At 51.4% G+C, this 24,684-nt stretch overlaps 2 protein-coding genes across 2 annotated transcripts; both read left to right on the plus strand.

Annotated features, from left to right (window-relative positions):
* The first annotated feature begins 8,360 nt into the window (after positions 1-8,360).
* Positions 8,361-17,354, plus strand: Dusp13a (dual specificity phosphatase 13A). Its single transcript, XM_087184679.1, has 6 exons — positions 8,361-8,658; positions 9,336-9,553; positions 11,378-11,585; positions 12,241-12,444; positions 13,868-13,962; positions 17,182-17,354. Exons 1-3 carry the CDS (start codon positions 8,510-8,512, stop codon positions 11,575-11,577), a joined length of 567 nt encoding a protein of 188 aa, XP_087040805.1. The 5' UTR covers positions 8,361-8,509; the 3' UTR covers positions 11,578-11,585; positions 12,241-12,444; positions 13,868-13,962; positions 17,182-17,354.
* Positions 14,457-20,401, plus strand: Dusp13b (dual specificity phosphatase 13B). Its single transcript, XM_087184678.1, has 4 exons — positions 14,457-16,321; positions 17,182-17,358; positions 19,247-19,467; positions 20,199-20,401. Exons 1-4 carry the CDS (start codon positions 15,963-15,965, stop codon positions 20,399-20,401), a joined length of 960 nt encoding a protein of 319 aa, XP_087040804.1. The 5' UTR covers positions 14,457-15,962.
* Positions 20,402-24,684: the final 4,283 nt, after the last annotated feature.

Here is a 24,684-nt window from a genome sequence, read left to right on the forward strand (position 1 = left end):
GCTCCGGGAGGCGGGCCCCTCGGGCGGGAGGCGGAGCACTACCGGCGAAGGGCGGGGCCAATACCGGAAGGGACTCTGGACTTCAGAGGGCCCGGGGGAAAACCGCGCCCGGAGAGCCTGAGAGTGCCCGTCTCAGACTCGGGGCCGACCCGGGACAACGGGGTGTGGGGAAGACAGGGGGACCTGTGGGCTTGATAAATAGGGTCAGAGCCTAGAAGATTGTCCGGATTCCTTGGGAGGGGGCCAGCTCCTTTTCAAGTACTGCTAGCATGTACTGCCCCTTTTCTTTGACAGTGTCTATCCCAAATGCCAAATAATTACTCAATCCGGTTTCAGCTCTGCAAGGTAGATAGATGATACATCACAGAGAGGCCAGGAAACATATTGACAGGTTGTTACCAGAGTTTTAGGGCAAAAACTCTGGCTAATGGGTCCCAGAAGACCAAGTTCAGCCACTTGTTCCATAACTCCAATCAAAGAGCAACGGCAAAGGGCAGGAAAGTACCTTTAATCAACATGGCCATGCTGGAAAGTGCGGATAAAGTTCAGGATCTGTCCTTAAGAGGCTTACAGATGCTTGGTCTTAGAGAAAATGGGAACAAAGCTGGGAGTTGGCAAGTTGGCAGCACAGGTCGCCCTGGCCATGTCCTTAGCCTGGTTGGTGGGCATCTCAGGACTGGTTCTGTGAGGTTCTGGGAGAGCCATGGACTGAGGCACAATTCCGTTCTGGTTGTGAGGTGGGGACTCTTGCTTTGAGGGGCAGTTTCCTATCCTGTCAGCAAGTGGGCTAACTGCTTCCACTTGAGGGATGACCTCATCATGAGCTGGTCTTCCAGGCTCTGCTTTCCTGGAATCCGAAATGGCTGCAGGTTTAGGTCAATGACTGGAGACTTCCGGGCATTACTGCAGGGGGTCTGGAACTGCACATTGTAAAAGCTGGCAATTGGATGACCTTCAAATCCTAAAAATTACTTTACTTACTGTTCTTTTGGTGTCCTTGGTTTTAAAGGGGGTTGAAAGATTAGGTAAATTTAGGGATAATAAGCCTTGTAATTCAGGCACTCCTTAAGTGATTAGCATGCCCGTGTGCAGACCTGAGCAGAGATCTGATCTCAAGTTCTAAAGTAAAAAGGGAAACAGGTAAAATGAAGGTAGATGCTAGGCTTTATCCTGCTTTTAGTTACCCATTGGACAGGTGCAGGGCCAGCTTCTAGGTCCCTCTTACCATATTACAGTTACTATATGTCCAAGCTGCTATTCCTATCCAAATCTGTCTAATATGAGAATTTATGTTCTCACTCCACTATTTCACCCCACTCCGAGGAAAGGCCCCCTCCCAGCCCAGACCTAGCATTGGCAGGTGGATTCCACTATAAACCTTGTGGGCATTTTTAGATGCTGTCCCTCCTGTTTTCTCCCCACATTTCTCTGACTCTACAAACTTTGCCCCTGAGCTCTAGCAACACACAGGCTCACCACAGACATCTGGCTCCCACCTAGTTTGTGGCCCTCCCAAGTGGTGAGATCAGAGCCATGTGCCACCACACCTGGATCTAGCAGAGCTTTTTCTATCATTCATCCTTGGATCCAGCTCCACCCTGGCTCTTGAACCAAATGGCCTTAGGCAGGGCTCTATACCTATCAATCCAACAAGCATTTCAAAGCACCCCCTATGTGTTAGACCCAACACATCCTTTACTTCATTTAACCTTTGCAACCGTTCTCTGGAAGGTGTGACTGATATAGGGGAAATAGATGTAACTCCCCAATCTGCTAGATAGCTGAAGCACGAATTCATGTTCTCTAAAATCTAAGAATGAATTATAAGAACAGCGGAGGTTAAGAGCGGGAAAAAATGTATTGAGACAAAGATAACCTCTGTCTAATGGGAAATGGGTTACCGCCTGTAGAACTGCATAACTCTGTAATCATAAAACTCCCCTAGCCCCAACTGTGATTGAATGTGAGTAAATAGATAAAGATGCTTCTTAGTTCCAGGACACTAGATAAGATCCTATCAGCCATAATTATCCAACTCTTTGTTCCGGACACCATCTATAGAACAATCTACAAAGCATCTGCTGACTAATTAACATACAGATGTAAGACCACTAACCTTTGTTCCTTCTTCTGTAAATTTCACCTGTTAACTTCCCTGCAACCCCCTATAAAAAGAGCCTCGGACTCTGGGCTGATCGCCTCTCTAAGCTACTTTGCTTTGGGAGTGCCGTCTGGCCAGACTAAGGTCTGTTTCACTCTCCAACTTGTCCGGTTGTCTTCGCTGCAGTCAGCTCCTTGGAGCATTTGGTAAGGCCCTTGGCCTGACATTCTGGAGGCACCGCTGGGATCCCTGGGTGTGCTCCACTACAGTCAGCTCCTTGGAGCATCTGGTAAGGCCCTTGGCCTTACATTCTGGAGGCACCGCTGGGATCCCTGGGTGTGCTTCACTATAGTCAGCTCCTCGGAGAGTTTGGTAAGGACAGCGGTCTTACATGCCAACCCTGCTTCTCAAAGGTGTTTTATGGGACAGAGCCATGAGGTGAGGTGGGTTCAAGGTGGGATAAAACTAGTTAATTAGTGCTGGGGATTTAGCTCAGTGGTTCTGCCTCGGGCCTCAGAAGCGCAAGGTACCGAGTTCGATCCCTGGTACCAAAAAAAAAAAAAAAAAAGCTAGTCAACTAGTAAAACTGCAAGTACAGTTGCTTAGGTAATACTGATCCAATGAGAAATCACAAGGTGGACAAAACTATGATTAACCAATAAGATTATGAGAAGTACAGTCACTTAGGTAATTTTTTTTTTTGGTACCGGGGATCAAACTGGGGACCTTGCCCTTGAGTCAGGCAGCAGAACCACTGAGCTAAATTGCCATCCCTGTCACTTAGGTAATATCCATTAGATGGGGATCCAATGGGGAAGCAAGTCACCTAGCAAGCATACAAGGATTTTCAGTCAGGGACTGTTCCTGGAAGGGGTGGGTAAGATCTTGGTCCCCCCACCCAGGTGATGGACACCTATTTAGAATATCAATCACTGCTATTCATCTTTAGGAGAACGTGGGTGTGGTAGCTTTCTCTTCACAATACTGGCCTTCAGTGAATGTGTCTTGATTGTCCTCCGTGTTGGTTCCTGGCAGGCCGGCCCTGTCTAACTGCCTACAAGATATCTAATTAACTTACCTATCTGCAATAGGATCATCCTTAACTTTACAGAGAAAGACACCCAGGTTGAGAGAGGTAGTGACTAGCAGGGATCAGTCTGATTCTGTAAGACCGAGGGCCTTACCAAACGCTCCGAGGAGCTGAAGTGGAGCACACCCGGGGATCCCAGCGGTGCCTCCAGAATGTAAGACCAAAGGCCTTACCAAACGCTCCAAGGAGCTGGAGTGGAGCACACCCGGGAAGGAACACACCGGCCATGTTGGGAAACAGACCTTTATTAGTCTGGCCAGACGGCACTCCCGAAGCAAAATAGCTCAGAGAGGCACCTGGCTCAGAGTCCGAGGTTGTTTTATAGGGGGTTAAGAGGGGAGTTTAACATGTGGATTCACAGAAAAAGAAAAGAACAAAGGTTAGTGGCTCATTGTCACATGCTGATGTTCAGCAGACATCCTGACTGACAGTTACGACCACCCTGTTTACAGATTGTCCTATAGATACTGGGCCCCGGGACATTTGGATTTAGGGCAAACAGATGGCTGAGTAACCTCGCCCTATTACTGATTGTCCATTGTCCTGAGGCAAACACACTCCAACCATCAAATTTACAACAGAATCTAGGGGAGTAATTAACTTTTGAATCACACAGTCCCACATTCCCCACTGATTTTTTGTAATTTAAGTAATCTTACTCATAAATGTAGGCATCCATTGTATACAACAGCATGATAATAATAAGCAAATACATATTATAATGGCAACAAATAGTTGTTTCAACCATTGTAGATTGGGTAACCACGAAGTCAACCATTTGAATAAGTCCCCGCCATCTTTATCATGTACTTTTTGAGCCAGATCTTCTAATTGTTTTATCTCTTTTACAGGTATAGAACCATCCCATTTGCAAGGAAATATGGCAGTTGTTATATACAATTTTTTTGTTTTACAGGGCAGGACATTTCTTTTAACCGTTTGATCCTTAAACATTTAGTTGTACAATTTTCATATGCAGCACATTCAGTCTTATTTGACATGATCACTTTAGGCGTATACAATTTTACAGCATTTTTAGGCTTACGACATGTGACAGGTCCCCAATTATAACTATCTATATAAGTAAGGTTCTTTTTTTTTGGAATATCTTTAAACAGAGTATAAGGCCGTATTGACTCTAAAGGGGTGCATACCGGGATAAGACAACTTCCTAATACATAATGGAAATTTACATCAACATTTAAACAGAATTCAGATAGATTAAGTGAGTTTGCCAATTGAATCTATATATTTTTTTGTGTGATCTAACTCTCCTGAGGGCAATACTGTCAATGTCTTAGAAAATATTATCATGAAGGCGAAGCATATCCAACCCGCTCCAATCTTAGCTTTTGGTCGCCCAGTTGGCTGATAATCTTCCATTTGTCCTTTTTGATGTCCGCGGGGGGTCCTGGTTTTAGATGGTTGCTATGTATCCAGACAGAATGTCCAGCCACCTTTACCGCCAAGGGAGTTGACAGGACAATAGGAACCGGTCCCTTCCAATGAGGTTTCAGGGACTTGGAACCAAACTTGTGAATAAAAACCAAATCTCCCGGCTTAGCTGTCTATAATAAGCATAATTTCTCTCCATTGGGGCTGTAAAAGGATTAAAAATCTAACAATTTGTTTTAAACATTGGGCTTAAAAACTTAAAACTTTTGTTGAACTCAAATAACTATTGTCTTTAGTTATACTTTTCCACTGGGTGTTTAAGACCAAGTTACGGTGAGACCTATATTAAATAAATCAACCTCTTGCTCTCTAACAAGGTCAATTGAATCTCTGTAGGCGCTGTCTTGGAACCATGTATAGAGCCTCTTAGCTCCTCTGTCAGTGTCAGCCATCAGGATATGTCACGGCCTTGCTTGACCATGTTGCTTCCTGCGAAAGCATGGGAGATTTTTTTTCTCCAGGTGACATTCCTTTGGCACACTTTCTGTTGGATCTTTTACTGTTTTGGTGTTCAGCAACCTCCCTGCTCAGGAGGTTGGGTGACTCACCAAAAATGTAGGATCTTGGAGATGGTTCCCTTATGTCCTGGATCTTATTGTTGTAGTTGACCTTGGAGGGCCAGGGCCAAAATATTGGCTGCCTTCTTAGCCCAGATACCTCTTTAGTTTTGGTCTCTAAACTTTGGTTGTTGAACACCCAGAAGAGAAGATCAATAACATTAGGATTGTAAGAGGAGTAGTGAACTCAACTATTATAATTTTACCTGGATATAAGCATTTTGGAATAAAAATATAAACTGTTATTATTGCCAATGATAGTTGTTCTTGTGGTTGAATCCCTGAGTAGGTTTTTATAGGATGTCATCTAAGGAAAATATATCAGCATACAAGTGTGCCTATTTTCATAGGTGGCTGGAGCATAGAGAAGGGCAAATACCTGAATCAAAAGGGTTTTTTTTTTTTACCATAAACAATGTTAGAAGACCCATACAATTAGATGGCATGAATACGTTTTGTACACCAGAAAAAGAGCAGTAATAAATATCACAGTTACATAAAACCTTATGTTCTTCACTGTGGTTTGGTACCAAAACCATCTTTCTAATAACACTCTTTTTTATGAGACAGAAATTAAGCTTTTGAAGATGACCAATGTGGACATATTACAATAACATATTCAGAACGTAACCAATGTAAACATTTTACAATCACATATTTAGCGCTTAAACATCAATGATAACAATGTAATCAATTTATAACATATTTAGAATTTAAATTTCAATGATAACCAATGTAATCAATTTATAACATATTTAGTATTTAAACTTCAATGATAACCAATGTAATCAATTTATAATAACACATTGAGACAATATTTGTTGTGGTGTGTCTCCCATAAGATTATAAAAATTACTAGGGAGTCCCTTTAGTGAATTAAGACCAGATAATTATTTTCTGGGTGGCCACTTCTTTATTCACCAAAGGGAATACCCACAGTCTCTATTTATTTTGACAAAGAATAAGAATATATATATCTTTTTATTTTACAACTGTTTATTGCAATTTGATTATTGCATGTAGGTGACAATATATATTACTTTTATAAAATAAATCTCGGTGGCACTTTGATCAGTTAGCAACCTGGGAAGGAGGGCATGGCTTTAATTTAATAACATTTATCTGTAAGCCAATTTCTGGAGATTTTTCCTTTTTCGGGAAGAGGAGGGGAGAGAGAGTTTCGAGCTCTGGGCCCGGCTTTATCAGAGGAGGAGGATGGCTCCACATAGGGTGGAGGTCTTATAACAAGATCTAAGGGTTCAGGATCTTGTGAGAGCACCGGCTTGGGAGCCCGGGTTTTGGCCTCTTGGGGTTCCCTTGGGGCCATAACCAGAATGCGAGAGTTTGTTCGCAGGGAACAACGCTGCAACCATGCCGGAGGCTCTTGACAAGCCCGAACCCAGATATTTATATATGGAAACTGATCAGGATGGCTAGGGTGCCCGGTGACCCTTTTCCATACCCCTCTGCAGAGACCTGGGTCAAAAGAGCCCTCAGCTGGCCATCCAACTCCGAAGGCTGGCCATTCCAATTGACACAGGGAGCGAAGTTTTCGGCGAGAAAATTTAACCCTATATTCGTTCTCCTGTTCGGGGGAAAAAGCCAATTTAAAATTAGTGAGAAAACAATCCAATGGGGTATTTTTGGAGCAGGATCCTCCCATCTCGGTCCTGATGGTTTGGAAAGAAATACAAAATTAAACACACAACAGACAGGACACTAACGCACGAATGACAAGACGAATAGGCGCCACGACGAAACTGAAATTAAACCTTCCCTTATTCCTCGTCAGGAACCTCGGGGTCAGGGGAGGCTTACCGGCCCATCAGCCACCTCACTCCTGACAACAAACGGTTGCAACCGGCCAAAAACTTACCTCCGGAGGTTTTCTGAGGTCTGTGCCTGAGTCTCCTGCTGGATCCCGCCACAGAGTCTCGGCTGAACCGGGGTTCCTTACCCAGGCATCTCGCTGGGGCCTCCAAAATGTAAGACCGAGGGCCTTACCAAACGCTCCGAGGAGCTGAAGTGGAGCACACCCGGGGATCCCAGCGGTGCCTCCAGAATGTAAGACCAAAGGCCTTACCAAACGCTCCAAGGAGCTGGAGTGGAGCACACCCAGGAAGGAACACACCGGCCATGTTGGGAAACAGACCTTTATTAGTCTGGCCAGACGGCACTCCCGAAGCAAAATAGCTCAGAGAGGCACCTGGCTCAGAGTCCGAGGTTGTTTTATAGGGGGTTAAGGGGGGTTTAACATGCGGATTCACAGAAAAAAAAAAGAACAAAGGTTAGTGGCTCATTGTCACATGCTGATGTTTGTGGGACCAGAATGACTCCATTTTGTCCAAAATGGAGCAGTCTCCTTTGTTCTCTCAAATTTGTGCTTGATCTGGGACAAAAGACATGATCTGTAACTCAAGATTCCTAAACTCATTACTCAGCCATCTGTTTGCCCTAGAAACAAGTGTCCCGGGACCACTATCTATAGGACAATCTGTTAACGTGCTGACTATCCACACAAGGTGGTCATGACCATGAGTCAAGATGTCTGCTGACCATCAGTATGTGACAGTAGACCACTAACCTTTGTCCCCATTTTTCTTGTAAAAACCTATACGTAATCCCCTTCAACCTCCAATGAGCCTAGCCAATCAAAATTCTATACTTCATACTTGCTAAATGTTAATCAATCATATGGCTGCTAATGACTGAAGCTTGCTGTAATCTCAAAAAAAACCCTGCTAATTTGGAACTCGGGGCTCTCAATCTTGATCCGCTGTGTCAGTGACAATTGAGACTCCCTGCTTAAGCTTGAATAAATGACCCTCGTGTGCTTACATCGGAAACGGCCTCCTGGTGGTCTTTGGGACTTCTTAATCTGGGCACAACAAAGTTCAGCAGACATCCTGACTGACAGTTACGACCACCCTGTTTACAGATTGTCCTATAGATACTGCGCCCCGGGACATTTGGATTTAGGGCAAACAGATGGCTGAGTAACCTCGCCCTATTACTGATTGTCCATTGTCCCGAGGCAAACACACTCCAACCATCAAATTTACAACAGAATCTAGGGGAGTAATTAACTTTTGAATCACACAGTCCCACAATTCCATGTTCTCAAGGAGTTTGGGGGTGATTCTGGCCTGGGAGAAACCAGTCCTGCTCTCTCTGGAGGCCTCTGGGACTCGCTGAGTCACTCACTCTTGTCCCACCTGTCCCTGCCAGTCTCGGGGAAGGAGAAACGACATGGGAAAAGCGCAGAGGGGGTGAACACAGAGGCAGAGGTGTGGGCCAGACTGGCCCATGGCTGAGGCCTCACTCCCAGAGCTGGGGGGAGACACAGAGGCCACGCCTTGTCCCAGTGTCCTGGAGTTGGAGGAGCTCCTGAGGGCCGGGAAGGCTTCTTGCAGCCGTGTGGACGAAGTCTGGCCTAATCTTTTCATAGGAGATGCGTGAGTGGTTGCTGGTCCAAGGGGGTGGGTGGGAACAAGGAGAAATCCTGGGCCGGTGGGCCTTTCTCCTGGACTTCCATTTGCCTGAGACAGTGCAGGGACCAGGTGTGGCCACCGGATGGGGGAGGGGCGGGGATTGTCGCCGCCTGTGGTAAGGGCACTTCCCACAGGGCTCTGGAGGCCCCTGGCACATCCAGGACAACGGGCCAGTCTGGGGACAAAGGCCTGAGGGACAGTGTGTGGAGTTTGAGACCAGGTGAACAGAGAGACCCCTTCCTGGTCCCAGCTTCCCCCTCTGGACACAGAGTGGGTGGAGAAGCCTATGATGGTGAGACACAGAGGTGTCGCTCTAATCGTTTCCAGCTTGGAAGGAGGTATGCAGCTGTGACCAAGTGAGGCAGGATGTGTGTGGGAGGAGATGGGGCAAGAAGGGCAGGGCAGCCGGGTCCCAGGTGGAAACAGTCCCTTCCCTCCTGACCTGGCCGGGGGTAGATGCCCCAAGGAAGCAGGAAGGATCCAAACTAAACCCGCACCAGCTCTACTCCTGAAAGCGCCGGAAGCGGGGCTTACTGGGTTCTGGCTCCCTCTGGCCGAGGGAGGGAGGGAGGGAGACACGGACACCTCCTTCCTGGATCCCACGGTTCAGCCAGCCTCCAGCTCCTTCCTGCCCTCCCCAGGGCGACGGCAAACAACCGCTTTGAGCTATGGAAGCTGGGGATCACCCACGTGTTGAACGCCGCGCACGGGGGCCTCTACTGCCAAGGCGGCCCCGACTTTTACGGCAGCAGAGTGAGCTACCTAGGGGTGCCGGCCTACGACCTCCCCGATTTCGACATCAGCACCTACTTCTCCTCTGCAGCAGACTTCATCCACCGAGCCCTCAGCAGCCCGGGGGGTAGGAGTGGGTGGGAACCCTGGCCCCACCCTGTGCATCTGTGGGGAGGACGCCCCGTTTCCCTCACTTTTCAGTGCCTTTCCCTCCCTGGTTTTAAAAAACCCTCCCCTCAGTGCTCCAGCACTACTCCTCATTGCCTCCCAGAGAGGAGCAGACAACAGTATCAGGCCACGAGGGGGGTCAGCAGCAGCCCTGGGTGGGGAGCCAGCTCTCCAAATTAGCAGGACAATTCCTTTTCTGTAATAGCCTCAAGAAATCACCACTGGGGGCCAGGGGTGTAGCTCAGCCGTGTAGCACCTGCCTGGGAAGCCTGAGGCCCTGAGTTTGATTCCCGGTACCAAAAAAGAAAAGTGAAAAAAAAAAAAGCAAAAGAAATCACCATTAGTACCTAATGTCTACCCTGACATACTTTAAAATTTAAAAACAACAACAAAAAACCCTCAAATACCCAGAATACAACAAAGAAGACTAGCTGAGTATGGTGATACATCCCTGTGATCCCAGCACTTGGGAGGCTGGGGCAGGAGGTTTGCTGCGAGTTTGAGGCCAGCCTGGGGTACACAGTGAGTTCAAGTCCATCCTGAACTACATAGAGAGACCCTGTCTCAAAAAAAAACCCAACCAAACAAAAAGAGACTGGCTGGAGCCCTGGCTTTGTATTCATCCTGGGAGACAGCTTGTGCCCCTTGGTACGTGACCCTGCACAAGCCAGTGTCCCTCTCTGCCTCAGTTTCCTCATCTTTGTAATGGGAATGACATGACTACAGCTCATACCAACTTTTTTTTTTTTTTTGGTGCCGGGGATCAAACTTGGGACCTTGTGCTTTCGAGGCAGGCGCCGGAACCACTGAGCTAAATCCCCAGACAAAATATTATTATTATTATTATTATTATTATTATTATTATTATTATTTTGGTACAGGGGATTGAACTCAGGACCTTGCACTTGTGAGGCAGGCGGCGGCGGCACTGAGCCAAATCTCTGGCCCTCATACCAATTTTTAATGTCCAAAGCACCTAGACATTCTGTTCTTCATCCATTCATCTGTCAGCTATTCACTGAGTATCTGCTATCCCAGGCACTGAATTAGATTCTGAGAATCCAGACTTCCACAAGGCAGGGTCCCCACACTCACAGGACTTGCCAGTCAGATAGTGAAGTCTCCTGAGTGCTGCTCCCAGGGTAACAAATACGAGAACACAGGGCAAGGGCCGAGTCCCCAGAGTCAAGGAAGTGGGGACTCCCCTCCACAGCTAGGGCCGCTGGGCCACATGCAAAATCGGTGAGCTGCTCTGTGATTCAGGTGACACCTGCCGGGTCAGTAAAGCCCTGTCTCGGCTGACACTTGAAGGCAGGAGATGCATCCCAGGAAGCAGGAACAGCACTGGCTAAGGCTGGAGACTGGAGACCAGTGTTTCCAGAGCTGAGGGTTGGGGATCCAATGAGACAGGCTGCAGGCTCACCTCGGGGTCTTCTAAGCCATGTTAAGGATTTGGGCACCATCCCAAAGCCAGAAAAATGGGGGTTGGTTTACCCATGTGAAAGATCAGAAACATGTTGAGGCAGGAGGATCCCTGCAAGTTTGAGGCCAGCCTGGGCTAAACAGCAACACCTTGTCTCAAAAAAAACCAACCAAATACGCCGCCTGCCTCACAAGTGCGAGGACCCGAGTTCAATCCCCGGTACCAAACAAACAAACCAAAGATGGGGAAGCTGAGGTTGAGCAACTTGCTATGCGGCCCACACCCAGGCGGGGCGGGGAAAGGTGCCCTGGGTGGGCCGGCTGTGAGACTGACAGTGTCTCTCACCAGTCGTTTTCCCAGCCAAGGTCCTGGTGCACTGCGTGGTGGGCGTGAGCCGCTCGGCCACGCTGGTCCTGGCCTACCTCATGCTGCACCAGCGGCTGTCCCTGCGCCAGGCCGTGCTTGCCGTGCGGGAGCGGCGATGGATCTTCCCCAACCGCGGCTTCCTCCACCAACTCCGCCAGCTGGACCAGCGACTTGGGGGTGCAAGCCGCAGCTGAGGGGCCGGGTGAGGAGGGGCGCGGCGAGGCTGGGTGCGTGCGGCTGGCAGTGGGAAGTCAGGCTCGGGCCTGGGCGGGGGACAAGGAGTGGGGTTGGCTGGCTGGCCTGTCTGTGGTGGGAGGCCACCAGGCGGACATGTCCCCCTTGGGAGTGGCACGTACACAGCTTGCGCTAGATAGGATCCAGGAGCCTGGTACAGCAGCAGGGGTATGATCATATGCCCATCACCCACTTCTCACCATGGGCCCTTAGGCACCCTGACCTCTGACCTCAGCATCTTGCCGATTAGGCAGCTGGCTTTGGGGTAGTTGGTCTGTGAGGTTTGCAGCACTGCAAAACCCATGGAAGCGCCATCCACAAAACCGTGTAACTGTGTAACTGGAGCCCCCAGGAATTGTGCAGTGCGCAGCCTGTGCAGGTGTACCTGGCAGCTCTGTGGCTGGGGACCCTGCAGATGAGAAGACTGTGGAAGAGGTCCTCTCTCTCCAGTCATGTACACCAATCGCTTCCTCATTTTTCCTCACACCCGCACCTGCTTGACCTGATGCACAGGACCCAAGGCAGAAGCAGGTCTGGGTGACAGTGCTCGCCCGGTCCTAACAGGCCCCAGCCAGCCTGGCTCTTTTTTTACCTCCCTGTAACACAAAGCTTCTCTCTCCCAGAGCTTGTCCCTGCTCCTCACCACAGGGCTCTGCCACCTCACCACCCTGGCCCTGGCTCTGCTGCTGCTGCTGGAGGCACTGGTCCAGGTGGACGCCCAGAAGGCACTAAGAGCCCAGCAGGGGGCGCCCCCTGCAGCCTGCGCCTCCATCTGCTGCTCCCTGTACCCCGCAACCCCTCAAACCGGCTGCCTTCAGTCCCCACAGGTGGGTGTGGGCCTCTCCTTGGCCAGGGACCAGCAGTTCCCTGGAGGTAGAGGAGGGGAGGAGGAGTTGAAGTGTCCCTGGTAGCCCTGGACCACAGCTGCCTCCTCAGTCCTCCCCAGGGCTCAGGGGACCCCAGCAGGCTGAGTCCCAGCTTCCTGGAGCTCAGACTTCAGGCACAGGGTAGGTGGAAAAGCCGAAAGTGGTGGTGCACATCTGTAATTCCAGCACTCGGGAGGCTGAGGCAGGAGGATCACCACAAGTTCCAGGCCAACCTGGGATGCATAGCGAGACCCTATCTAAAAAAAATGGTCTCTGGGCAACAAGGAGGGTTCCTAACAGGTCCAAATCTACTCTAATGATTATAGTCGGCCTCAGGAGGCTCTCACTTTCCCCATGGAACTGTGGGCCAGGGCCAGCGACACTGGTAATGTTCTTGTCTTTGAGGGCAGGAGAAGGTGGTGGAAGGTGGGAGTGATCCCTGGACAAAAGCTGCCCCAATCTGTGCTCCACAGACACTTTTGTCTGCACTGTGGCCCTTGGCCTGTGGCTCCAGATCTTTTTTCTGTTTTGTTTTTCTTTTGCAGTACCAGGGATTGAACTCAGGACCTTACACTTGCCAGGCCAGTGTGGAGCCACTGAGCTACACCCCCGGCCGTTTTTTTGTTGTTGTTGTTTTTGGTTTTTTTGGTACCGGGGATTGAATTTGGATCCTTGCGCTTGCACAGCAGGCGGCGAAACCACTGAGCTAAATCCCCCGCCCTTGTTTTGTTTTTTGAGACAGGGTCTCACTCTGCAGTCCAGGCATAGTGAACTTACTATGAACTTAGTATATAACCCAGGCCAGCCTCAGATTCATGGCGGTCCTCCTGCCTGAGCCTCCCAGGTGCTGGGATTACAGGCATGTACCACCACACCCTTTGCATCTCCACATTTTAATCCTGGTCCGGTCCCACCTTCCTCAGCTCCCAATAAGGCCTCTGGGACTGGGCACTGACATTGGCAAGTCCACCAACTTGTGTGTGCTTCAGGCATGTCTCTTCTCTGCCCTCCAGCAATCCTTCCGGTCCCACTTCCTGTCCTCTGAGACCAAGGGAGTTGTTTTTTGTTTGTTTGTTTGGTACTGGAGATGAAGTCAGGACCTCACACCTGCCAGCCAGGCGCTGTGTTGCTGAGCTAAATCCCCTGCCCAGGAGTTGTTGGTTTTTGTGCCAAGGATGGAACTCAGGCAGGTGCTCCTGCCCCAGAGAGCTTGTGGGACCCTCTGTCCGACCGTGCCATCCCAGCTGTCTCCCCAGTGGGCCCAGCTGAGGCCAGGCCTGGCACTGACCATGCCATGGGGCCGGTGGATGATTGGGAGTGGCAAGGGTGGCCGGAAGGGGAGGCAGACGGCATGCTTTATAATTACACTCAAATCAAAAAATAGAAACAGCATCAAGTGTGCAGAGACCTGTGGCTGGCAGCCGGAGGCACAAGCTGTGTGCTGGAGAAGACCTCGGCCCGGGCTGGACACCCCCACAGGTGGGTGACCACCACTAACCCAGGGAATGGGTGCCGGCATTCATGCCCATGTATGGGGCGAGGGTGAGGGTGGGCTGGCTACCAAATGGGAACGAGACAGAAGGACAAAGCACAAGAGAGTCAGAAAGACCCAGGCCCAAATCCTGAATCCCCACACGCATTGACTGGCTGTGTGACCTTGGGCAAATGGTTTAACCTCTCCCAGCCTTGCTTTCCTCCTCTGTGCAATGGGGATAATAACAGCACCCCCTTCGTAAGGCATTGCGTGGAGTCAGTGAGAAAATGCAAGCACTTCCTCTGTCTGCCACACAGTACGTCCTTCCCTAATGAGCGGTGAGTGGAAAGCCAGGCGTGGTGGCACTGGCCTGTAATCCTGGCACTCGGGAGGTTGAGGCAGGAAGACTGTGAGTTTGAGGCCAGCTTGGGCTATGCAGCAAGTTCAAGAGCAGCCTGGAATACCTAGTGAGACCTTGTCTCAAAAAACCAACTGATGTCTGGGGCCAGGGATTCAGCTCAGTGGTGCCGCCGCCTGCCTTGAAAGTGTAAGGACCAGAGTTCCATCCCTGATACCAAAAAAAAAAAAAAGTTGCTCTCTTCCCATTGGCTGAGGCTTGAAGAGGGAAGAGTAATTATAGTTAATAACAATAGGAAAATGTGTCATTCACTAGGCATCTACCGTGACGCAACATCCCATGGGAGCACGGTGCTTTATATTAGGTATCTCCTGGGATACTCACAGCATCTCAGCTATGGGCATAGAAGGCATGGTTCTGGAAGCTGCATAGGAGTGTGCACTTCCTGGGAGAGGGTGGGAGACAGGCAAGGAGGGTGAGCAACCTAGAGGAGAAAATTGGATGAAGACAGAAGATGGGAGTGTGAGCTTGTAAACAGCAGCAGTGCAGGAGCTGGAAAATGAGGCTCACAGAGGCAGCTGCTCAGCCAAGGGGAGTGAGGAGCAGAGTGAGGGGTGGGATAAGAAGGGCTTGGGCCTGGGCCCTGTCCTGCTGGACTCCGGCCGAGCTTCACCTGCTGTGGCTGAGGTTTGGAGGGAGGTGCAGGGAGCGCCCTCTACAGACCCTGGCTGGAGTGGCAGGACCCAGGCAGTGTGCCCATAGCCTCCCCTTCCTGGGTGTGCCAGGGCAGACCTGATGGACCGGTCACCCTGAGCTCAGGACCGGGGCCTCAGTGGGACTTGTGCAGGAATGGCCCGACTCCAGGGAAGAGCTCCATGCTGCAGACCTGGGCCAGGTCTCCTAGGATGCTGAGGCCCTGGCTGTGCCCCAGCAGCCCCCATCCCTGACCTCTCTGATCCCTGGGAGCAGTGGGTCCAGCCAGAGCCTGGCTCCCTGCTCCCTGTACAGCTGGGCTGCATGGCACCCACGGACCACCAGAGGGCAACATTACCCCACACCAAGCTCCAAGGCCCCTCGGGTCCTGCCCGCAGCTGGGGAAGCCCCACCTGGGTGCTGCAGACCAGGGTGGCTGTGGATTCCCCTGCATTGGGCCTTCTTCACCCCAACATGCTACACTGCCTAATGCCCTGTATTCTGCTTGGGACAGAGCCCCAGAGACCTGAGAAGTCAGGCAAGGCCAGGATCTTCAGCCAGAGGGAGAAGCTGGCCAGGCAGCAGACTTGAGGGGGCCACAGTCAGGGGCGGCCTGTTTCTAAGAGGAGCCAGTCTTCTCCCCGACTCTGAAGTACCTGGCCACTGTCTCAGGTAGCCGCCCATCTTCAGGGTGGCTACAGGGATCAGGGCCCTCAGTCCCAGAGGTGCTCTGGACAGGGCCAGGGTTGGGAGGATGCCACCTCAGGCCACAGGCTGGGTCCGCTCCCAGCCCCACCCCCGAGGGCCCAAGGCCTGGAATCCTGGTCATTTCACAGCACGTGTGTTCCGGACAGAACCTGCCCTGGCCCTGTTCCGCTCACACCAGAGCCCTGCCCCAGACCATGCCCTAGGTTGGTAGCAGGCCACCCAGCCTGCCGAGAGGTCACAGTGGGGATGAAGGGGAGAGCTGGACCCTCACTTCCGCCCTGCCCACAAGCCACCCGCTGGGCAGGCACAGCCAACACCATGGTCTCCTGGGTGCCTCTTGCCGTTGCTGGTCCTGGCACCGCTGACCGGAGGGAAAAGATGCTTTTCCCAGTCTGTACCTTCCCTGGCTGCTGGCTGAGGGGAGCAGGGATGGTCGGCCAGGACAGGCCCTCCTTCCCAGTGCAGCACCAGGCCCAGGTTCTGGTGCCCCTGACAGCCCAGCTCTGCAGAGCCCCAGACACCCTGGGCCAGCCGACCACAGACACAGCCCAGCCCACCCGGGCCAGGCCTGTGGAGCCTCGAGGGCCCGAGTCTCAGTCTCGGGGGTAAGGAGGGAGAGCAGGGCTCTGCAACACCAGGCTCCCCAGGAAAGGTCTGGAAGGGCTGTGACCATTCTCAAGTCTCCAAGGGGGCGGCTGAGCAGCTTGGGGTGGGACTGGAAGGCTCTTGGGCCTGGATGGAAACTGCAGCCTTCATGCTCATCAGCCATGTGGCTTTGTGTGGAAAGCACTCTGAGCCCCAGCGACCTCCTGTGTAAGACAGGGACACCCGGAGGGAGGCCCCACTCATCCCCCGTGGGCAGTGCTCACAAATACCAGTCCACATCTCTGCTCTCACCCTCATGGGAAGCTCTGATCTCCAGCTTTTGAAAGTGGGAGGGGTGGGGCTGAGGAGCACACCAGAAGTGGCAAGGGTGGGGCTGAAGTTGAGCTGCCCAGGTTGGGGGCCTTCCCGGGTGCCCTCTGAGAGCCACAGCCACCTGGGGCTCCCATCCCTACAAACCCCAACTGACCAGCCCTTTAAGGCTGCACTGGCTTTGCCATAAATGGGGAACCCAACCCCAAAGCTTCCAACATTTGTGGCTTTAGGAGAGAGGTGTGTTCAGGGCCACCATAGTGACAAGTTTGTTCTTGGAGAAAAGACCAGCTAAGCTAGTTAACAGCCTCATCCAGAATAGCTGGGGCTACTGGCATGGTGGTGCAGGCCTGTAATCCCAGCACTTGGGAGGTTGAGGCAGGAGGATCTCTTTGAGTTTGAGGCCAGCCTGGACCACACAGCAAGACCTTGTCTCAAAAAAAATCTGGGGCCTCACCCACAGCACATGTGGGCCCTGGGACCTGTACCACAGCCTCCCTGTCAGCTGGGGAGCCTGTCCCCAGCCACTGCACTGTCTACTTTGTTCCAGGATGGACTCACTGCAGAAGCAGGACCTCCGGAGGCCCAAGATACACGGGGCCAGAAGGGTATCATCCCCCTACCAGCCGCCCACGCTGGGCTCACTGCAGCGCTTGCTGTGGGTCCGCAGGGCCACCACCCTGAACCACGTCAACGAGGTCTGGCCCAACCTCTTCCTGGGAGACGCGTGAGTGAGACCCACAGGAGCCTGGGGTGGCGGAAGGGTGTGAAGTGGCACCCTCTGCCTCCCACCGTCTCTTTCCCCATTTTTATTCCCTCTTATATTATTCTGTTTTTTAGTTTTGTTTGGGGATTTTTTGTTCGTTTTGAGATAGGGTCTCACTATATATTCCAAATTGGACTTGAGCTCACTATGCACCCAAGGCTGGCCTCAAACTCCCAGAGATCTTCCTGCCTCAGCCTCCTGAGTGCTGGGATCACACTATTATGTACAGGCTCACACATTTATGATTTTTTCACCTGTGGAAACAGAACACATGTAAGAAAAGTGCACAGAGCACAGATGGATAGTTTCATTTCCTAGGCCAAGAAATAGTACATTACTTGTATTCCATAAGCCTTTACTGAATTCTCCTTATAACTTTTCCCTTTTCCCAGTGAATAACTACTCCCTAAGTGGCAGTATCATTATTTCCTTATTTTTCTTTACAGCTTTACCACCTATGTATCTCTTTTGCCTTTTAAAGTTATATGAATGGAATCACACTGTGTGTTTGGTGTCTAGCACTATTTGCTTAAAATTATGAGACACCTGTGTTATTACTGGCTGCTGCAGTCCATTCATTTTTACTGCTGTATAATATTCCACCACATGACTGTACCACAGTTTAGGCATTCTATTATATATGGAGATTTGAGACATTTCCAATTTGGGGCTATTATGAAAGTAATCCTAGGAGGGCTGGGGATTTAGCTCAGTGGTTTCACCGCCTGCTGCGCAAGCACAAGGACCCGAGTTCAATCCTCGGTACCAAAAAAAAAAAAAAGTAATCCTGGGAATATTTAAGGACATGTATACTGGGAAAACACATGCATTTCTCTAGGTTGAACAGAGAATAGAATTCTGAGTTATTTGTCTTAAATTTTAGAAAATATGGACCAAATATATATAGAATTTAGAAATTATCCTTAATATAAGCATTTAGAAAAATAGATTAATAACTTGTTAACAATATGATGAATATATTATTCCTGCCATACAGATAAAGCTTTTGTGTGCTATTCTAAGATGCATATACATATACATGCTTTTAATAGGTTTTTTTAAAAATAAAAATGGTATCACTTCACAAAACAAGTTTGGTGATCTGCTTTATATATGAGATCACACTACACATTTTTTTAAAATGTAACATTCTGTTTTGTAGCCTGCATTTCACAGGCTCTTGATATAACATAAACATCTTGTCCTATGTACCGTGTCTGCCACATTTTAGTGGTCGCACGTATTTCATCATTTAGACGCCCTGTAGCTCCCCCTGTGGGGGTATAAGATCTCAGCTCTCCAGATGCCTGAAACCGAAGACAGTAATAAAGCCTAGATACACTGTGTTCTCCTATTCATATGTACAATTCTGTGTTTTTGTTGTTGTTGTTTGATTTTGGTACCAGGGATCGAACTTGTGCTTTCGAGGCAAGTGGCTGAACCACTGAGCTAAATCCCTGGTCCTTTTTTTTTTTTTTTTTGTACCAGGGATTGAATTCGGTCCTTGCCCTTGCGCAGCAGGCAGCAAAACCACTGAGCTAAATCCCCAGCCCCAGCCCTTGTTGTTTTTGAGACAGGGTCTCACTGTGTAGCTCAGGCTGCCCTTGAACTCACTAGGTAGCCCAGGCTGCCCTCGAACTCCTGACGATCCTCCTGCCTCAGCCTCCTGAGTGTGGAGGTGATAGAGGTGCACCACCACGCCCGGCTGAAAGGGGGCCTTCAACTCCAATTGGAGCAGCCCCTTTGCCAGGGCAGCTTGCAGGACCCTTGGAGGGGCCCAGAGGGGGCAGGGCAGGTCCCCTTCCAACCAGAGCCATCCACTGAAGTCAGCCCCCCGCATCCCCCTCAGGTATGCTGCCCGGGACAGGAGCCGCCTGATGCAGATGGGCATCACCCACGTTGTGAATGCCGCTGCAGGCAGGTTTCAGGTGGACACAGGTGCCAAGTTCTACCATGGGCTGCCCCTTGAGTACTATGGCGTCGAGGCAGATGACAACCCCAACTTCGACATCAGCATCTACTTCCTGCCTGTGGCTCGTTACATCCGAGCTGCCCTCAGTGTTCCCCGAGGTCAGCTGCTGGGGTGGCATTGGGCAGGCTGGGCACAGGGTGGGTCTGGCGCTTCCCCCATTCCCCAGTAGCACTGAGGGGCGAGGAGTCCAACCCACTGGCCCCATCAGCAACCCTCCCACCTTAGAAACCAACAACCTCAGGTTTAACTGAGACTCACTGCTGGGTGTGGTGGTGCAGGCCTGTGACTCCGGTACTGGGGAGGCTGAGGCAGGAGAATCCCTGTGAGTTCCAGGCCAGCCTGGGCTCCATAGCAAGACCCTGTCTCAAAAAACCAAACACACATAGAAAAAGATGTACCGTGGCCATCAGTGTAACTGTATCCCTCAATAAGAGGCCAGGCATTGGCCCCAGCAGCCCCTCTAAGATGAGGTCTTAGTACAGACAGGGAGGGAGTGGATGGGGGAGAGGTTGGTGGGCAGGCATCCTCTATGATCTAATGAAGTCTAGAGTTCCCCAGGAGTTCAGTAACCATCCCTCTCAAGGGTTGCAAAGGATGTTAGAGGGAGCACCCTGGACCAGGAGGAGGGAATCCTAGCTGCCACCCTCAGCCCTGCTACTAACCTGCTGTGTGACCTGGAGGGCCGCTCCTTCTCTCTCTGGGCCTCAGTGAGGATAGTCAGTCTACGTGTTCCTGGAATCCGCACCAGTGCTGAAAGGATGGCCGGAAGGGGGCGGTGATGGCCGAGGTGGGGGTGCCCACCAGGCTGACAGGGGAGGCTCTCCCGCAGGCCGCGTGCTGGTCCACTGTGCCATGGGGGTGAGCCGCTCCGCCACGCTGGTCCTGGCTTTCCTCATGATCTGCGAGAACATGACGCTGGTGGAGGCCATCCAGACGGTGCAGGCCCACCGGGACATCTGCCCCAACTCGGGCTTCCTGCGGCAGCTCCAGGTGCTGGACAACCGGCTGGGGCGGGAGACGGAGCAGCTGTGACCGTGAGCACCGGAGCCGGGCCCTGCACCCGCAAAGGCCCGCCCGGTGAGCACGGCGGGGGACAGCAGCCTCTGCCCTTCCCAGAGACCCTGAGAGGTCAGGACAGGGCTCGGCAGAGGCAGAGGCGGGGAGAGCCGGGTGGGGGGCTTTAGCAGTGGATTCCCCTGACCCGACCGACCCAGAGATTCTTTATGCGGAAGAGAATTCAGTCTGTCTCTATAATAAAAGGTTCGACGTAAAGACAGCAGGAGCCTGGCTTGGAGGGACGGCGACTCGCTCTCACAGACCAGAGAGAGGAGTTGGGTACAGAGCTGAGGGTTCCACCACTCCCTGTCCTGCCCTCGCCCATGGGTCGGGTTATGTGATAAAGAAGAGTTCCATGTGCCCACCCTACCCAGAGCCGTTACCAAACTGGAGGTGGGGAAGGGGATGGGGCTCAATGGTAAGCACTTGCCTAGCACGTGCACACGCGCGCGCGAGCACACACACACACACACACACACACAGTGCAAAATTGTGTCTTTTGGAACCAATTGTTTCCTTTTTTTTTTTGGTATTGGGGAATCAAACTCAGGACCTTGCACTTGTGAGGCAGGTGCGGTGCCACTGAGATAAATCCTTGGCCTTGTTTTTGTTTTTTTGATACACGGGGATCAAACTCTGGTCCTTGTGCTTGCTCAGCAGGCGGCTAAACCACTGAGCTAAATCCCCCACCCCATTGTTTTTGTTTTTTTGAGATGAGGTCTCAGAATGTAGCCCAGTCTGGCCTTGAATTCACAACAATCCTCCTGCCTCAGCCTCCTGAGTGCTGAGATTACAGGCTTGCACCACCACACCTGGTTTAATCTTTTCCTTTACACTAAACTTCTCAAAGAACAGCTTAACACTCCAGCCACCTAAGCCCTAGAGCCATTAAACAAGAGGAAGACAGGGTTGGGGGTGGGGTGGCGACACAGCAGGAGTCCTAGGTGAAAGACCATTGGGTGAAGGAGCAGTGTCCCGTGATGCAGCAGATGTTTAGCCCTGAGTTTCTGGGTGCCCTGAAAAGATAAAGCAGCACAGAAAGCTGCCCAGCTTGCTCACCCATAAGCAGCGCCACCCCAGGGGCCCATGAGGACTCAATGGCTGCCTTCCCTCTTTCTCCCTGGGCGGCCCTGGAATGCTGGGGCCTGTCCTGTGCCCCCCGCTGTGCTTGGAGTCCCCACTCTCCAGGTTCCCTCTGCTCTCACAGCCTCAGCGAACGTCTCCAGGCTAAAGATCCCACACAGATCTGCCCCGATTCTTTCCTGAGCTCAAAGCCTCTGCCTCCAACTGGCCACCTCCACGGGAATATCGTGCCTGAGCTTCAAACTCAAAGAGCTTTTCACCACCTGTGGCCACTCCGCTCTTCCTAGTTCCCTATCTCAGTGACAGGTTCTCACAGACACTGTTCCCAAGCCGTCGACGGGTGCCATCTTGGACTCCTAAATATCCAGATGTGCTCTCATAGCTTCATTTTCCTCATGACTCCTCACCTGGATTCTTCCAAAACCCTGCTAGTGGGCTGTCCGGAACAGGCAGACATAGTACTAAAATGATCAGCCACACTCACTCTTCAAACTTCTGAAATACAGACACCTTGACAAAGTAGAAAGGTGCTCCCCTTTCATGCATCTCAAAACCTCCTCCTGTCTCCAGCCACGTTGGTTTGGTTGGTTGTTGTTAGAGATGGTGCCTTGCTATGTTGCCCAACTGATTTGGAACTCCTGGGGCTCAAGAGATCCTCCTGCCTCTTCCTCCCAAGCAGTGTGGACTATGGGTGTGTGCCACCACTTGGGGCCTCTCCAGGCATGTTGTAATTCTGTTCCTGCCCATACTATGCAATTAAGAAATCATAAGCCATTTTTTAGAATGTGTGCCATCCCCCCCGCCTTGCAGAACTGGACAGTGAACCCAGGGCCTTTGCACTGAGCTTCCTCCCCAGCCCTTTTATATTTTGAGACAGGGTCTCACTAAGTTGCTAAGTTGCCCAGGCTGGGCTGGAACTTGTGATCCTCCCACCTCAGCCTCCCAGAAATTACAGGTGTGGGCCACCACTTGCCTCTGTGCCGCACAGGCTTCAGGCTGCAGCACCTGAGTGCACCGAGCTCACCTTTTCCTTGGGTGAACTCTGGCTTCTCCCTGAGGCCTCACTGTAGAAATCACTTCTGGGAGTCTCCGCCAACCTCCCATGCCAGCCAGCACCTGCTCACATTCCCACCCCACTCCTCTCCACCGAGGGTCTTGGGCCAGCTCTGCCCACTCCCAGGGGCTTACAGAGCCTTTGCCTTCTCTGCCATCTGCTCTGCTCCTGGACAGCAAGTGCTTTTGCTCTATCCACATTTGGAACAGGTGTTCCCTTTTCTAAACTCATCCCCAAGCAAACCAAACCTTCAGGCAGAAGCAGCCCGGGACAGCCAGTTTAGTGAAGGAACCATGTTCATCCTCCTCCTGAGTGGACGCACCCCCGCATTAGGGGCTAAAACTCACTGGCAGGGTTTTAGTTCTCAGTCATCCCTTTTGCAATTCAGTCCACACAGCACATTACACTGCTTGGTTGGGAGGACTCATATCCCCATTTCACAGGTAGACAAACCGAGGCTCAGAAGAAAGGAGACAGGGCTGAAAAGCTTCCTCCTGGGTCCAGGATGCCCAGGCTCTGGCTCAAGGGCAGCTGCTGCCCAGCCAGCTCTTCTGGCCAGCTCTCCATGGCACTCGGTCCCCATCCTTGCTGGCTGCCCCAGGCCCTCGCTGGGGGATGGCAGAAGGGCCAGTGCAGCAGGAGCCACACTCAGCCTGGGCTCTGCTCCGCTCCAGGGTGGAAAATGCTCTCCCTTCAGCCTTGGCCTGGAGGGGCCCAAATCCCCACAGCAGCCGGAGCTCGTCCCAGGTCAGCAGCCCAAGCTGCTGCCCCAGGTCCCTCAGACCCCTCTCCACCTCAAAACTCAGTCTTGCTGCTATTTCTTGCTTGTGCATGGTCAGCAGGACCCAAAATAGTGGCTCCGGAAGCCAGTCAGCATCCTGGTCCAGGAATGGGGCTGCCTGTCCCTATGAGGGCCCAGGCCGTCCAGAGGCTGGGACAGAGCTGAGTCCTGCTGGGCTTGGGTTTCAGCAGCTCACCTTCTTGGGGCTCCAGGGATTGGGCTCTGAATCTGGGCGGGGGGGGCGCGGCGCAGGGAGGAAAGGCAGGTGGAGACAGGTGACCGGAGAGCCACCTTTGGGAATGGAGGCCAACTCCACCCTGGCACTGCCCGCAGTGCCTCCCCGCTGCCACACTCGGGCACGTCTGTGACAGTGAGTGCTTTCTTCTCTACAGCAACCTCATGAAGAAGCCATATGTTGTAAAAAGCATGACTTTGTGTGTGGGGGGGGGGTTGTTTGTTTCTGTCCAGTGTTTTCACTTTTATTCAAAGAAAAGCAAATGCCAGAATTAACACAACAGCAAGCAACTCTAGCCCAGCTTTTCTTAGACCAATGACTAGGGTCTAAGGGACCAACTTAGACCCTAGTTTAAGGACCCTGACAACTTGTCACCCTAACCCACTGCTAATCTATATGGCCAGGCATCAACAAGAGCAAAGCCATTCCTCCTAATGCTGTTTCCAGCCATGCCCTTTAAAGGACCCGGAGCAGGGCCCTGACACCTTCTAAGCCACCAGAAATGCAATACCTTGTCCCAGTTTACCCAAGATGGGAGCCTCTGGTCTTCCCACACTGTGAAAATTCATCTCAGAAGGTGCCTTATGTGCAACTCGACTCAAACTCATGAAGGCAGAGACAGCCAATCTTTTTCTTTTTTAGCTTCCTTTACAGATTCTTTGATAATTTACTCTCTTCCTGTATACTTGGTCTTTTTTTTTTTTTTGGTACCGGGGATCGAACTTGGGTCCTTGAGCTTTCGAGGCAGGCAGCAGAACCACTGAGCTAAATCCCCAGCCTTATACTTGGTCTTTTTGCCTGGTTTTTTTTTACCCCCTTAAATCTTGGGCTGCTATACTTTTATTAACAATCCAATGATCCCATCGCAGTACCAAAATATCCTCCAAAACAGAGCTCAACTTTGACTCACACATAAACTGAGATGTGACTACCTAGAATCCCCAAGGACAGGCAGCAGGAAAAGTCACCCTAAACCACCATGGGACAGATCAGGGCTCACCTGCACAAAGGGAGAGGGACAAAGGAAGAATCTACATCCATCACTGAATGGAACTCAAGAACACTGCTTGGGGTCTCCAGGACCCTAAAACCTTGTGGAGTGTCCC

This window comes from Heterocephalus glaber, unplaced genomic scaffold, assembly GCF_053883595.1.
Source record: "Heterocephalus glaber isolate CG9 unplaced genomic scaffold, H.glaber_assembly_v1.0 deba00001497, whole genome shotgun sequence".
NCBI classification, from domain to species: Eukaryota; Metazoa; Chordata; class Mammalia; order Rodentia; family Bathyergidae; genus Heterocephalus; species Heterocephalus glaber.